This window comes from Crocodylus siamensis, chromosome 3 (assembly GCF_052110815.1).
Source record: "Crocodylus siamensis isolate JL-2025a chromosome 3, ASM5211081v1, whole genome shotgun sequence".
In the NCBI taxonomy this organism is placed as follows: Eukaryota; Metazoa; Chordata; order Crocodylia; family Crocodylidae; genus Crocodylus; species Crocodylus siamensis.
The window spans coordinates 108,610,793-108,627,858 of NC_143397.1; the positions used below are offsets into that span (position 1 = coordinate 108,610,793).

At 42.2% G+C, this 17,066-nt stretch overlaps 1 protein-coding gene across 1 annotated transcript in view; it reads right to left on the reverse strand.

Annotated features, from left to right (window-relative positions):
* HOOK3 (hook microtubule tethering protein 3) overlaps positions 1 to 17,066 on the reverse strand; it is a 129,908-nt gene that overhangs the window by 52,205 nt on the left and 60,637 nt on the right. The window contains exons 8-12 of the mRNA XM_090038949.1: positions 16,821 to 16,904; positions 15,843 to 16,006; positions 11,005 to 11,145; positions 9,859 to 10,060; positions 4,550 to 4,660 (exon numbers count right to left, since the gene is read on the reverse strand). Of these exons, the coding sequence (XP_089895075.1) occupies positions 4,550 to 4,660; positions 9,859 to 10,060; positions 11,005 to 11,145; positions 15,843 to 16,006; positions 16,821 to 16,904 (702 nt within the window). The remainder of the gene's footprint in view (positions 1 to 4,549; positions 4,661 to 9,858; positions 10,061 to 11,004; positions 11,146 to 15,842; positions 16,007 to 16,820; positions 16,905 to 17,066) is intronic.

A 17,066-nucleotide genomic window follows, 5' to 3' on the forward strand; every position in this document is an offset into this window, starting at 1 on the left:
AACCGGCACCACACTTACAGGTTGGGGAACTCCTCTCTTGCCAGCACGGAGACGGAAAAGGATCTTGGAGTCGTCATTGACTCCACGATGAACATGGGCCGGCAGTGCGGGGAGGCAGTCAAGAAGGCCAACCGTACCCTGTCATGCATCCACAGATGCATCTCGAGCAGGTCCAAGGAGGTGATCCTCCCCCTGTATGCGGCACTGGTCAGGCCGCAGCTGGAGTACTGCGTCCAGTTCTGGGCGCCACACTTCAAGAGGGACGTGGACGATATGGAAAGAGTCCAGAGGAGGGCCACTCGTATGATCAGGGGTCAGCAAGGCAGGCCTTATGAGGAGAGGCTATGGGACCTGAACCTGTTTAGCCTCCACAAGAGAAGGTTAAGGGGGGACCTTGTGGCCTGCTACACACTGGTCAGGGGGGATCAGCAGGTATTGGGGGAGTCCCTGTTCCCCCGTGCGCTGCCAGGAGTGACCAGGAATAACGGTCACAAGCTGGCGGAGGGTAAGTTTAGATTAGATATTAGGAGGCGCTACTTCACAGTCAGGGCGGCTAGGGCCTGGAACCAGCTTCCAGGGGAAGTGGTGCAGGCTCCTAGCCTGGGGATTTTTAAAAGGAAGTTAGATGAGCACCTTGCCGGGGTCATCTGACCCCGGTGCTCTTTCCTGCCAAGGCAGGGGGTCGGACTAGATGATCTACCTAGGTCCCTTCCGACTCTAGCTACTATGAAACTATGAAACTATCAGACTGACCTCCCAGGGGATCCTGACCATCTGTTTCCTGGGGGAATCAAAGTCTGCTTTTCTGAAGTTCAGGATTCATAATCTGCTGCTCTCCTTTCTTCCTTTCGATTATCTCATGGTCACTGCTGCCCAACTTGCCATTCACTTCTACATCCCCATTTTGTGAGCAGTGTATCAAGAAAAGCATAGCCCCTAGTTGGTCGCTCCAACATTTGCACCTGAAAGCTGTCTACAACACTCTCCAAAAACTTTCTGGATGGCCTGTGCACTGCTGTATTGCCTTCCCAGCAGATGTCAGGGTGACTGAAGTCCCCCAGGAGAACCAAGGCCTGTGATCAGGAAACCTTAGTTGTCTGAAGAAAGCCTAATCTACCTCATCCACCTGGTCTGGTGGTCTTTAGCAAACACCAACCATGACATCATCCTTGTTACTCTCGCCTCGAACTTTCAACAGGCTTTCCTGTTTCATACTGGAGCTCTAAGCAATCATACAGCCCTTTTACATAAAGTGTAACTCCTCCTCCTTCTCTTCCATTCTGCCTGTCCTTCCTGAACAGTTTGTACCCATCCATGGCAGTACTTCAGTCAAGCAAGCTCCCACCAAGTCTCTGTTATTCCAGTCACACCATAGTTCCTTGACTGTGCAAGGACTTTCAATTCTTCCTGCTTGTTTCCTTGGCTCTGTGTGTTCATGTACAGACACGTGAGGTAACTAGCCGATTGCCCTACTTTCTCAGTATGATACAATAACCACAGAATTGAAAAATAAACCAAATGGGAAAGTATGGGTTAGGAATCAACTAAAACACAAATTTTTACTGAACAGTGTTCAGCATCAAGCCTAATTCTTACAAGCATTCCAATTCCTTCATAAAGAAACATGGCATGTGCTAGATAGCAAAAGGAAACAAAACTAAATCAGCTCGGCTATATTGCATCAAATGGAAACTCAGGTCATCCTGAAGTGAAGAGATGCAAGGGTATATCAAGTGATAGCATCCACAATCTTTGTATCACTCAACTGAAAATAGAACCAAAAAAGAATAACTCCAATAATTTAGCTAAGAAAATATACAGCACAAAAGTGAAAACAAGAGTATTGTAGAAATTTCAGTCTGAACTCAGGAATGGCTCCAAGGCACTGTCAGAGACAAAAGATGAAACAGACTGGAATTAAAAAAGAATAAAAGGAATGCTAAGAGACAGTGATTCAAGCTAGAAGCAACAGAGCTAGACACCAACACAGGCTGAGTTAAGAGAGGAAAGAAGAGCACTAAAGGAAAATCTCTTGTATAAACCTATGGTAATAACAACAAAACATAGCTAACAGTGAAGGAAGAGTACAAGAAATAAGACAAAATAGTAGAGAGCAATGCAAGGAAAGATAAACAAAGAAGTGTTGAAGACCCAGCTGCTGAAGCAGCTACTATAGTACATTGTTAGGGTTTAGAGTTGTTTACCAAATGACTTGGGCATCATGTGAAAATTAAAAAAAGAAAAAGGCAAACAAAAAACTGGACAAAGGAAAAAATAAGATCGCAAATGAAGCAGAAAAAAGAAACAGATGGGCAGAAGAGTTTTTTGTTTTGTTTTTTTGGGGGGTTTTTAAAACAAAAATTCCTGGCAGACATAGGCCCATTCCCACCAGATTGTGATGGAACACATGAACCTGAATTTGACATTAGCACCAGTCTAAAAGGGCAAAAGACTCACAGGCTGCAGGCTCAAAACAATGATGTGCCAAGAGATGATCAATCTCCAGCAGAATTTCTAAACATACTTCACATCACCATTCTAAGGAATGAAACTAGACTAAGCCATGGTTTGGGACATATAACAAGAAGGTCCAGCACCCCTGCCAACATCATCCTGCAGGGTGCTGTGGACAGATGAAGAGGAGGAGAAAGGCCTAGGGCAAGCTGGCCCACCAACGTCAAAGACTGGATGAGATTAAAACTGACTGATTGTACAAGTATTGCAAAAGACTGGGAAGAATGGAGGAAGTTATTGCTCCATCAAAGGTGTTCCCAATGGTCGGTGCAACCTCGTGACTGACTGACTGAGCTGTTCACTGAAGTCTGGTAAAGAGACTCCTCTTGAACAGTGGGAATATGGCATCACTGTCAACATGCCCATAAAAAGAGATTACACTGACTGCAATGACTTGAAAGGAGTCCCTGTACTCTGCTGTAGAGGAAGGCTCCTTCATTGTTACACACAGGGTGAATGAAGCCTTTTCATCTTTCAGATTTAGATCTGTTACCTCTTTCATCCTATATAATATTTACAATGAGGAAAATGAAAAAAAAAGGAATACACACTAATGATAATCATGGAAGGATGCATAAAGTGACTGGCTCCTGTCATTCTCAAATTGCACTGAGTTTCAAATACAACAGACAGTCTGGGTTTAGGAATACTTATCAGTCCCACGGAATACCAGTTCAAGCGGTCAATGTCATCAAGGCCCTATACAGAAATTTAAAACACTTAGCAAGGGGGAACAACCAGACTGAGTTGATCAGTATGGACATTGGTGTGAAATGGCTATACTCTCTACTGCTGTTCATAACTACTGGCAGGATAAAGAAGCAGCAGATAGGTAACACAAACACTGGTAAACAAGGGTAGTTGGCAAATGCCAAGGAGACCTAGACTTTACTGATGACACTGTTTCAGAGCAACAGCCACTACTTCCCTCCTTCCCTCCCAAAACTGCAGACATTTAATTAGGCCAAAGACCCAAAATCACTTATGGCAAAACAAACATGCTTGAAACTGAGATGTCAAGCAACAATATCAAAGGCAAAAAACAAATGAACAAAAAATAAAAAAATGCATCTATCTGAGCAGCAAGCTACTGCTGAAACACAGACTTCAAGTGCAACAAAAAAGGCAAGATATATTTGCAGCATTCACTAAACTTAGCGGCAAATGGAAACCCAAGATTCATATTCAGTTCAAACAATTTCTGCGTTTACGTGTGCTTGCAAGAGCTGGAAATTTACTAGAAATCAGACAAGAGACTAGATGCCTCTGAAACATGCTATTGAAGGTTCCTAGGTATTGGATGGACAGACTCCATCAGTGATGAAGAGAGCAGTCAACCTTAACACCACAGAGTGGATAGAGAATGCAGCAAATGATGTGGAAGTGTGGAAAAGACTAGTTTCTGTACGTACACCAAACCTAGACTGGAAATACTGAATAAGTGAATCCTCATGAGAGTAGGGGAAAGTGCACAAGTAGACATATCTCTAAAAGACATGCAAAATTCACAACGCAGATACCTTGATCAAATGAATGGAAATGTGTAGAGGCCACCTTAAAGAAGGTTACCTTGAAAAAAATTTTTGAGTGCAGCTCTAGAGAAATATTCTAAGAGTTCAAAATATAGATCAACATTTCAAATAATATACAATTATAGTTTGGATTTCTAATTTCTTTGCTGATGGAAGGCTGAGGACGACATCTGGGAAAGGTGCTTATCTGAGGGACCAATGCAAGAAATTGGATAAATGCAGTATGCAGAAAGGCAGGAAAAAAAATGCGAAAGAGAAAAATGAATGTGTTATGAGTCTTCATTTTGAAAATATATTGCATACTTTTTAGCAGAGTTACCTTGAAACCATTCTTTCCAACTCCGTAATTATTAGAGTTTAACAATTATAAAAACATAGATAAAATAAGACAATTTTAAAATGAGCATATATGGTGCATCTAAACAGTTAATTCTGATTACCAGGACTGCTGATAATGAGGTAAACTGCACCAAACACCAACAAAGAAATATGTAGACACTTACATCTTTCTCTTTTTGAAGGCTGTCTACTTTTTCTTTCAGTAATTTGTATTCAAACTCTAATTTATCTGCTTTCTTTGATTCTTCAGATAATCTGTTTTGTAGTTCAACTACCTGCAAGAGCAAGAAGCAAACATCTGTCTATATGTATTAAAACACAAAATATATGAAAGAACAATAGTTATGTCATACCATGAAACCTGTGTTAAAGTTAAAGGAATATTCATCTACACAGAACATTCTAAATGACTTGTTCACCTATTCTTTCAATTATCAATATACTTAAAGATGTCCAAATGCTACAATGTTAGTTTAAATAAATTTGCAGAAGGCAAAGAAAGCCATAAAAACCCTGCAGACCAGCTGTAACACTCTACATTTAAATCTGAATATGACCTATGTAAAAGTGAAACTGAGACTGTACAGTGTGATGTACACATGCAGCATGGCTTCCAGACCAACTGGAGCAATGGTCAGATCAAGTATGCTGGGGCGGGTGAGGGGAAGGGAAGGGAAGGGAGTCTGTGAGTCCAATCTGGCGTGTGTACAGGGCCTACATCACTCATTCAGCTTGCAGGGCTGGATGAGATTGACACCTTCTGTTTAGGAAACAGAAAACTGTCCTTTGACATTCTAAAGTCTAGAAAGCAGAATAGATAAAATCCTAGAAAAAGTCAGAAGTACTTTCTCTTGTGTGGCTATTCTCCAAGCATTGTTCTGAGAAATCAGGTCCCAGCTTACTTTTTTTTCCCCTCATTGCTCTTTAATTCATTAGTTTGAAAACTCAAACTCATTTCCCAGAATTCCTGCCTCAACTCCAAAATCCACAGATAAGAGAGGCAGCTTTCTTTATTTAAGAAAAGAAAATACTACATTGTTAGGGTTTAGTGAAAATTCCAATGGCCACTATTGAACAGAAGATTAATAAATGGATATTTAGAACCATAAAACAGAAAACGTAATAAAACCAGGCACATAATACATACATGCATGCATATATAAAACAGTTCAGCAAACTTTGCCTGGCCAAAGTTCCATACCTTTGCTAAAAAAAGAGACAGTTCTAACACTTGGTGTATGCAGCACACAACAGTTTGGATAGAACTGTGCTGAGGAAAGCTCTAACTGGAAACTCTAAAGCTAAATAGAGAATCTGCTAAGAAACGTACTGACTTGTGGACTGTTGAACCCACCATGAGCCCAAGTAACTACTTTCAGAGAAAACAGCATTACACCTGTATTTCAGATTAATATATTCTAGATACTTTTAATCCCATTTGGCAAACCCAATTGCCTGAACCAATCATTTCCATCTTCAGTATTATTATTTATTTAAAATGTTTTTTAGAAATTCAGAGTAAAAACAGGTCATCCATTTCTGAGAACAAGGTCAGAGAAAAACAAATTGGACTTATTTTTTTTAAATATCTCACATTAGAGAACAAATCATTGACACTTCCAAAATAACTAGAGACTTTTGAAAACTGAAGCTTTAATATTTCTCTGGCTCAGTTCCCAGCTTGCACACTGGGACAATAATATGGGGATAAAAGAATAAATAAATACACAATGAGGATGAGTGCAACAGAAAAGCTCATGCTGAAATAATAAATCTTTACTCAGGATTTTTGTTAGCATGCAGTAAATTGAGCGCAGAGTAATAAACTAAGTGTGGACAATAAAGAAAAAGCTCATTTGCTGAGCACTACCCAACCTGTACAATTAAAAAGGCAGGGGTCCAACATAAAAAACAAGATGTGAACAAAGATGGTGTTAATATACACAAGGGACTGAATAATCAAAATTGTACCAAAATGTGGGATTCTTCATCATTTTATTTCTTGATGCTACAACATGAACATTATTTTTTATAAGGAATTTCAGACAAATGAATAAATGATTCTCAAAGAAATTCCTTCATAAACTGGAATGAACTTCTGTATGAGCTATTAGGAGGGTGTAAAGCAAAGACCTTCAAACTCTATATCATACAGCATTTGAGCTAAAAAAGTAATTCCATTAGCCACCATCAACAGTAGACTATATCCTCCATGTCCATCAGACATTAGAAGGGGAGACACAGCACCAGTATTGTTAGTGTGGTACAATATTTTTGCTCGATGGAAATGTAATACTGGAATCTGTATTCCTGGCTCTCCGATGGGCATATGGTTTAATGCTTATGGCAGGAGGTAGTCAGGACTCCTGTTGTTCATGATGCTGTATATTAATGCAGTGTTCATACATATGTGGGTTTCAAAGGTAAGCATTCAAGAGGCTCCCAGTTTTACAGACAGCACAGACATACACACAGACTTGGCATATTTATTCTGAGACTGTGTGGTTGAAGTAGGAAACTGGGGTCTGCCCAGATCAGAGACTGGAGTTTCTTTCTAAGATCATGCCAGCAGTAAGTCTGTGCAAAGTAACAGATTCTCAGCTGTGAAATCTCATCTGTAAAATGCAGGGGGCGATGGGAAGAAGAATTAGCTGCATATAGTTGCATGGTAGAGGGACAAGGAGTGAAGCTGCCTCTTCCAACACCAAGACTCAACCCATGCTGGTTTTGCAGCAATGGCAGCTTAGTGTCATGGAACACCCGTGAGCTGCCACCAGGAGGTAGATGATGGCTAGAAATTGATATTCAGAGGTCTGTTTTTAGGAAGTGGCTTGTAGGTAAAGTAGATATGCATTGGAACAATGGTCCAGGGGGAATAACAAGGGTTAATTGACTTCTAAAAGCCTGTTTGTGATGAAGTTTCCTTCAAGGCCCCTGTGTCTGGAACCAGCAGGCACACAAGCTAAGCAACTCAAGACATGTACCACCATGCTCCGTAACATGAGATAAGGGACTCTTCCACATTGGCCAGGTCACAGTGTCCAACTGCAGAGCCCTTGGGATTTCTGGTTTTGTGGAACAGACTAAATCAGGAGGCCCAGTAAATAACCAAACTAAGATATGTGAACGTGATGGGTTTGGGAAACACAGGAATACGGTGACAGAACAGAATGTGGACAGTATGACGACCACAGGAAAACCAATCAATAATACCCAGGAATGAAGAGTCATTAGAGAGGAGAAAGGATACAAAAGGAGGTATTTCAGAGCAGTAATGGGCCTCCCAGAGGGGAACCCAAAGGTACTATGCCCAGAGGACACAGCACCAGCCCATCTGACCCACTCCATGGAAAGGGAGAGGGGGTTGGGCCCTGGACCTCAACCTCCAGGCTGCTGACATCTGACATTCAAGAGAGAACCACAGGGTAAAGCTTGCGCACCGGCCAGACATACCTTCCCACTGTGAGGGCCTTTAGGGCTGGTAGATATAGAATTGTTTCCATTATTCTTATCTGCTATCATGGGTGACTGGTGCCTCCCGAGTTGGGGGGGCACTTGTCCCCCCAGCAGCCAGTTAGTGACCGGGGAGGGGTGTCCCCTGCAGCCGATCCCACCAACCCACAAGTGCCACTGGTGCTTCCGGGTGCATGCGATCGGCCATGGTGGGACCACAGGGATTGCTTCTCTTGGGCTCTCACTCCTCGGCCGGCACTCTCAAGGGAGACTACCCTCCTGCCTGGGAACGCTGGCTATCAGGGGGTGCACCAGCACTGTCAGGGGGTGCATGTGCACCCCCTATGCATCATCACTGTCTGCTATTACTGTGTATCAATAAAAATTGCCTATTATTGAATGGAAAGGTCGTGGTCAGTCTGAGGGTTTGGGTCTGCCTGGAACAAGGTATCTGGGTCATAAATCCAGTGCCAACAGTAGGCATCCACCTTCTACCCATGGTAGAAGAAAGTCACCCCCCACTGTAGTGAGCTGATGAACAAGAGATGACATGCTCACTGTTTCAAAGCAACAGCTGGGTACTTATAACACCCATGTCACATATATGCAGCAATATCTGCATTCTGTAGAGCGTTCATTCTCTAAGTAAAATTGGAAGAGGTCGTCCCTGGGTCATGCTTTTATTTTCCCCAAGCGTCTAAATGGAGACCAAGAGCCAACAACCACATCTATACCATTTTTCTTGTGACGATGGTAACTAACACCTGCCCAATCAATCCCATTCTGGTGCTCCCAAGACCTGAAGCTAGGACACACAGACAGCTTGAGAGCAGTTCCAAGTAGCTCTGAGACCCTGAGCATACATTGTTCACACTTCTGAACTCAGATGCATTTCAGCAGGTTCTAATGGGTGGGGCTAATTTCCTCAACAGCAGATCTACGATCAGGAGTGAAGCAGTAAAGACAGGGCCAGTACTGCAGTAAGACTTGGAAACCTATCTGAAGCTAACGAGGAAGCCTCCTTCCATAACTGTAAGTCTGACCAGGGCAGAGGCCAGTCCAGGGGAAGGAAAACACTTGATGGCTGGGAGAAAAAAAAAAGCCCAAATTGCTACAAGACTCATTACCTTTTCCCCTTGTTCTTTTCTTCCCTCCTTTCTTGTAGAAGGAGTAAAGGAAGGAAAGGCAGGCAACAGAGGGGTGACCTGTTTGCTCAAGGAAGTGACAGGAAATTGAAGTCTGAAGGGAAAGAGGTAATGCCTATGCAGACAAGACACTGGAATCAGTACAGGAAGAATACTGTACCCAGCTCTTTACTGGGAAAAGGAGCAGAGAAACATCATAAGGATGTCTGAACGATAAGTGAACTGGACTTACAGCAAGAAAGTCAAGGAGCTCTATCTGTTTAGTTTATCAAAGAAAAGCATAAGAGGAGGAAGAGTTGGTCACAATCTAAGTATCTGACTAGGACACAAATTCAACATAGGGCTCTTCTTAAAAGGAAAAGCTGTAACAAGAACCAACAGAGGGAAGCAAAAGCTGAAAAAAGTGTAACAAGTAGGTTACTGAGCTACTGGAACAAATTATAAAAGGTTACGACAGATTCCCCTTTACTGGGATTTGTTAAATCAAAGTTTTTGGGGTTTTTCTGACCCTTGGAAAACACAATTGAGTTAAAACACAGGTCTCAGATCTGAAGCAGGAATTAATGCAGTTCCATCACCTGTGCTATGCAGCAGGTCAGACCAGATGGCCATGTTGGGTATTTTTAGCCTTAAAATCTATGAGTTTTCAATCTAAGTGAGACTACATTAATGAATATTTTCCCTTCCTAGTAAGTGGAGTTATATAAGCGTAATGTAACAACCTATGAGGTTTCTGAGGAAAGGAATATTACAACAAATCAGATGGCTTCCATGGAATATGGATTAGTTCTTTTTCTGTGAGGTAATGGACAAATTATTAACATAAAAATCTGAGCCATATATAGCACAATGGCAGTAACTATTTCTGTTATCACCTGTCTCTTGTATGTTTCCAACTGGCTCCGTGCTGCATTGGCTTTCCTCAGCTCTTCTTCCAAGCTTACATTGTTTTGCATGTATACAGTGTTCTTTTCCTCTAAGAGTTTCACTTGCCGCCGCAAATCGCCCAGGTCTTCCAGCTTCTTTTTGTATGATTCTACCTGGCTTTCCAACTTGGCCACTTTATCAGAAGAATGCCTGTGTGACAGAGATTGAGAAGTTGAACGAAATCTGTATTCAGAATGTTCAGAAAGTGCTCTGCAGTTAGCATTAAAATCACTACAGAAATGGCTCTCATATACCGGGAGAAACAAACGACTACTCCTCTCATCTAAAACTTCTGCTATATTTTTTGGATTTCGCACCATTAACCTCCCAGCTTCACCACTCACTATTTGCACAGCAGCATTATAGGTACTCTCTCTCTCACTATATTAATGATATCTACCAACTTCCTATGGGATCCTTATACTGCCTTCTTGTCTCATTCCATGTCAAATTCAAATGATACCAAACAATTTCCCTCTCTGACTCCAGATCCATTCCCAAAACTCACTTCTTTCAAGCAGTTATTCAGCACGATCACTGCTTTTGTGCTTTTTGCTCTTTGTTTCATGCGTAATGATAGAAGAATAGTTTGTTCGTTTAAAACAATAATAAATCAAGTTTGAGGCACTGAGAACTGTTATGCCCATCTGCATTGCAGGTTGTATCCCCCCTACATGGTGGTAGTTTAGTCGTCTAGACTCAGAGTTCAAGGAACATTAATTTCAAGCAGGGCTGAATTTATAATAAGTCATATTTGGATAAATGTTCATTGAGAACAAGTGACAGAAATCTCAGCTGAAAGAATAACTGTAATAAAAGATTAAATATCTAGAATAGGAACTTAAATGAAGACAGACTTCCACACCCATAACAAAGAGTAAAAATACAATTCATACAAAGTGCTGTATGTACTGCTGGTGCTCAGTGGTTTAAGATCAGCTTGCCAAATAATATAAATCTCTACCTCATAATTTTAATTATAATTTCTAATATACAGGAAATTTTAGAGATGAATGCTAATGAACTCTGTATATAGCTTACTATAGGAATATAACAAAAACATGAATCCCAAGAGTTAGAGGACTATCATTTACCTGAGAACATCCATTTCATCCTTCAATGACTGAGCCTCTTCTGCTAAAGTGGTTAGTTCTTCATTCTGCTGTCGCAATTCTGCAATTTCCTTTTCTAGCTCTTCACAACGTATTCGATAATCATCTTTGGCTGCCTCTAATCTACAGAATTGAAATGAAAGTATAGGTGAGAAAGGGCATATTCTAACCATGGGCCAGAAAGCACAGGGATGCAGTCTGGCACCTGGGGCACTCGCAGCATCAGCCACTTTTTTTCACCCTCCTTCCCCACAAAGTCAGTGCCCAAGGTGGGTCCCCATTCACCCCACCCTAGTTACACCACTGCTATAAGCTATAGTTACCATTGCTCCTTTACAGTCACCTTCAGGAAAAAAAAAGAAAGAGACACACAAGGCCCGAGACAGCACCACAGTAAGGACAGACAGCAGCGGTGCACTGATATAGATTTCTGGGGCCGATACCAATAGCCAATTTTTAAGGAGGCATATCAGCCAATACTGATCCACTTTCCAATACCAGCCTGACAGCTTGAAGTGCAGCTGGTAAGCTGGTAAGGTGTAGTGAACAGGGAGAGAAGGGGTGTGTGTGTGGGAGGGAGGGGGCAGATCAAGGCCCCTGCAGTGAGGGAGGAGCGGAGCTGCAGCTGGGGCAAGTGCTGCCCAGCCACAGCATAGGACAGAGCCACAGCTTGTCCAAGGGGGTGCACGGGGGGGGGGGGGGGGCAGCTCCTGCTGCTGCGCGACACTGGCCCGGCAGCTAGTCCAGCGCTCGCCCAGCTGCTCCCGCCACTCATCCAGCAGGGCACGCGAGGAGGTGTGTCCCCCCAGATCTGAGGGGAGGGTCAGGGCAGGCTCTTCCTGGCAGGGCAGGGTTGTGTGGGGCAGGTGGTGGCAGTGCTGGGAGGCAGGTTGGGGGGGGGGGGTCTATGGCCAATTTTGAGATAGCTGCAGCCCCCTCACATAGCCCCATGTGAGCACCACCGCCAGCCACATGCGCAGCCTGCCCTACCAGAAGGCTCCCACCCTGCCCCATGCAAATCTGGACGCCCCCTGCCCCCCGCATGCCTTCCTAGACAAGTGGCAGGAGCCACCAGGTGAGTGGGCAAGCACTGGACGAGCAACTCCCGGAGGAGTGGCATGCAGTGGCGGTAGCCTCTCCCCACTCCCCTGGATGAGCCATGGCTCCATCCAGTGCTCACCCTGCCCTGCCTGGGCAGCGCTTGCCTCAGCCATACTCCTCCCTCACCGTAGGGGCCTTGATCTGCCCATCCCACACTGCTTCCCTCTCCCCTCCCTTTCCACCACATCAGACTTACCAGCTGCATGCAGCTTTCCAAGCTGCCTGGAGGTGCTCCTCACCGTCTACATGCTGCTCTGCGGCTATGCACATGCATGGGTCATTTATCAGCCATATCAGGCCAATTTCCAATACAGTCAATTTTCTTTTTATCATTTCCGATCCAATAACGGACCAATATATTGGTGCACCTCTAATAGAGGGTAAGCAGTGCAACACTAGGTAAGCTAAAGTATTGAGTTCCTGCATCTGGGGTATGGAGGTTTTACCTTGCCTATACCCATACCTCAAAGTCAGCATCAAACACTTCTGCTTTGCAATGCAAGGAAATGCATGCTTTCTGACATCAGTTTTCTTGCAGAGAAAGTGAAACCCCAAGACATTCATCAGATTAATGAACACCTTTGTTAAAACATATCTCTGAACAGTATTTTTTCTCCCTGAAACAAGTCTTAACATGAACTCTTTTTATGCCAGCATTACTTTCAGTGATCAACATTCTACATTTTATATACTGTATTTATCCAAATCTAAGACAAACCTCCAATAATTATATCCTACATATGGAAAAATTAAAATTTGGGGTTTTTATCAATTTTTTTAAATATATTCTGAAAGCTTATAGCCCTATGCTGTTTTTATGGAAGCTGTGGATGTTCAACACCTATAAAAAAATCAAACCACATATTTAGGTAGCTAAATAACTATGTTTTGGCTTATGTGTAAACTATGCTGAACACAGTCTTTGCCTTGAAAAAATAATCCACTACACACATACAAAAAGGCCATAACATAACAAGATACAATAGAAAGAATGGTAAACAATAGCTGGAATACTTTATGGAAAGACAGCTCTTCAGAGAGGCAATGCAAACACTAACTGGAAGAGAAGTGAAAAAATGTTCAGAGCCGGGAATGAGCGAAGGGAATACTTTAGAGAAACTCTGGTGATGACTACCAAACAATGTGGATATGACATTGGCAGCACAAAACTGCAGAAACTTGAAAGTTAAAAAGTCGTCAGTAAAGGATGTCAAAATGCTGGAAGTGAGAGAGGTCCAGCAGTTGTTAATTTAAAGAGGCCAAGGAGAAACTGTCTGAGCCCCCAAAGCCTGGAATAGGCTCCCTCCAGAGGTGGTGCAAGCACCTACTCTGGACTCCTTCAAGAAGCATTTAGATGCTTATCTTGGTGGGATCCTTTGACCCTAGCTGACTTCCTGCCCTTGGGGCAGGGGGCTGGACTCGTTGATCTCCGGAGGTCCCCTCCTACCCTAATGTCTATGAAATCTATGAAACAAGAACTGAGACAAAATTTAGTCAGTTCAAACAGCAGGAACAGTAGTGTAACTGAGGACAACCAGGGCAGCTGCCCTAGATGCTGTATTTGGGGGAGCACAAAAATAGTTGTTGCTGCAGCGGTTGGCTAACCACACCACTACTGCCAACAGCACAGCAGCTGGCACTGCCCCGCATGCCAAAGCTGCTCAAGGTGCAGAGCTGCCCAGTAAGGCCTTTAGGCAGGACAAAAAGTAAGAGGCAAACTGATACTAAGATTCCAGCCTTGACAGAGTGAAAAAACCAAAGAAACAGAGGCCAGAGAAAAGGAGATGAGATATTTTTAGTGAGAAGTGGACAGCTTTGGACATAGCACAGCAAAGACAAGATTACTGCATTTTGTACCAATGAAATGAATGAGTTTGTACCCACATTATGTCCGGTCTACTGCTCTTTAGCATTGATGTGAAATGCAGGCTAGGGACTTAAAACTCGAAAGACCTCACACAAGGAGAATACAGGAAAAGAAGAGGGGGGAATTAGAAAGAAGAGTCCTGGTAGACGTATGGGAAGGTGTCTAAAGAAGAATAACCAAAAAGCCAATAAAACAAGTCAGCAGGCTAAAATAACCAGACAAAATTAAAAGAAGCCTGAATGAAAGTCACTGGAGGGAGAACAAAGTGTTCAGAGTTGAATGCAGTGTGCAAATTAAAAGAAGAGAAAAAGGAAGAAGCAGTTCAATAACTTTAGCTCAGGGAACACGGTGTGACAAGTTTCAACAGAATGAAGACATTGATAAATCAGCAGGGATTTTGGTTTTCTCCGTCTAAAAACTGCTAATTCTCCAATTTAAAACCCCCCAAAATCCATCTTTTTCTGAGCTTAAAATGAATCATCGCTATATAAATAGGTATCAGTTGAACACAATGTTATACTGATATATTTACAATTTTAAAGCAATTTGGAAGCCTACCAGTGCCTCAACCACTAAAATAAAATAAATTCTAAATACCTATAAATGTTGACATTCAATTGGGGGGGGGGGTTAAATCAAGGAAAAATCAGAGCTCCACCCACCCCCTTTGCTCACTAGGATGTGGGTTCAGCTGCGGATGTCCCCAACCACTACTTTGTGGTGCTGAGCAACCCCGATATGCTGGTGCTCTGTCCATGCCACTGCCACCTCATTCCTAAGCCACAGCCCCACAGGCTCCTCAATCCTGACCTAAAGCCCCATGGGCTCAGCCAGTGCCCCTCACTCCCAACCCACAGCACCCCACCCCTTCCACCCCTGCATGGCACCCCTTGTGTGTGGGCGCGCATACACCCCTAGCACCCTCTGTGTAGGAACGCATGCACATGGCGCCTCTTGCTTGATTGCCCTCCTCCCACTCTTTGCAGACTGCTACTCTGCCAGCCTGAAAAGGGAAACCTGCCATTTCCCGTGTTTTCTCCTTAAAATGAGAAAATCCACATTTTGCCACATTTTTCCATGGTGAACGGAAAACCCGGATCCCTGATAGTCAGACTTCAGAGTGAGTCAAAGAGTTAAAGGGCACCTGAATACCCTACTTGTTGACAGTGTAAACGTAAAAAGAAAGGAGGAAAATGTTCATTAGCTAGAATGAAAGATAGGTACCGGCAAACGCCTTTTCAGGTTACTGGAAAGGAAGATACAAATGAACACAGAAGCAGAAGGAATCAAAGACGGAGGGGGAGAAAGATAAAGCATTGGAAAGCCACAAGATCAAAAGCACGAGTTTTGAAGTAAAGAAAATGTCAGAATAAGATAGGCTTTAAAGTCAGAAATAGGGCAAAGGATGCTGGAAAGTGATCCTGCCCTACTCAAAATGCATAATCTTGAGCAGAAAAGACCAGAGAGGAATCAGATCGGACAAAAGGTTTAACGTTTGAAAAAGACAGCATCTTTATTGATCTCAGAAGTAGTGGAAGGGACAGCCTGCTCACTTACACACATACACTTGAACTTCAAAATACCTTTTGTTTTGGGCAAGGAGCAAACAGGGCAAATTTTAGCCTAAAAAATTAATTTTTTTTTTCAAATCTGAGCTTGTAAAATAATGGAACATAACAAAAACTTAATTTTAAAACAGTAGTGGTTATGCGACCCACAATAACAACTCAAGGCAACTCCTAAGAGGAATGAAACGTGTATTAGTTAAAAATAAATATCTGGTTGCTGGAATAATTCAAATGGTGGCTGCCAGTTGTAAGTGAAGCTTACCGAACTGTGGATTTTTTTTTACCTGAAGGTTTCCTCTTGGAGCTGTTCTAATTGTGTTTGCAGTTGCAGATGCCTACGTCCTGCAGGGCTGTTGGGGTCTTCAATAGAATCAGATTGATTTAAACGTTCCATCAGGATTTGGTTTTCAGCTAGTAAACTACTTTTCTCCTCTTGAAGTGCTGCAACCTGTTGCAATAAAACAACAAGTTGCAACTATGACATTATCATGTTCAAGACCAAATTTTGCAGGCAGATGGCAGACTATTAGCAAGACCCATGACTGAACACCTAAGGTCTCCTAACAAATATACTGAGGACAATATGTTCTAGTTTTAACTATTTATCTAATTCCTATGTGATGCAAGCCAAGACACCAGAGCAATGGAGATATAAAATTAATATGCAGACATTAATGGTTTAAGATGTATTTATCAAAAGACATCTACAAATCAACCAGCTGAATTTTGAAAGAAAACAACTGTTGTACTGAAATCTTATCAACCGTTCAAAACCAAGAATCTAGAGTCCTTTTTACTTTGAAATGTGACCAACTAAAAAACATTTGCATTCCAGGTTTACTTTAGTCATATCTTCTAGATTAGGACTGCTTAGTCAATTAGTAAAATATGATTTCTCTAAGGTCTGGTCAACACTTGTTTTTTGCATAACTATTTTGATTGCAACAAGATTTTTTTAAACCAAATTAAATATACCATTACAACAGAATACTTGGCTTGGCTTATTTCCTTCTTGTACATGGAAAAGTTAAACCTGTATGTAAAGCACCTTTATACTAATAAAATTGCACCACTACTAGGAAGATTGTACTGTTTTGACAGTTCTAGCAGATTTAAAATAGTACAACTATTAAGCATTTGTTTTCATTGACAGATCTCCATGCTACCTCCTGTCTTTAGCTGTCTAAGAATCAATATATCCCTTCTCAATCTCATGCTACAATTTCCATAACTTAATTGTGTACATATAACAAACAGCCTACCTGCATATCTAATTCATGGCACCTCTGAGCAATTTCTTCTTTTGTTGCTAAGGCTTCATTTAATTCTTCTGTTGTTTTCTTCAACTATTATAAAACAACATAATATTTTTTTATTGTCACCATAACATTATAACATATTTAAGTAGTCTGTAGCCATAAAGCTGTTGAATTATATCACTGCATAGTTTACTTAATGCTCCTGGATTACTGATTTTGAAAAAGTCAGTGACAGTTTTCTATTCTATA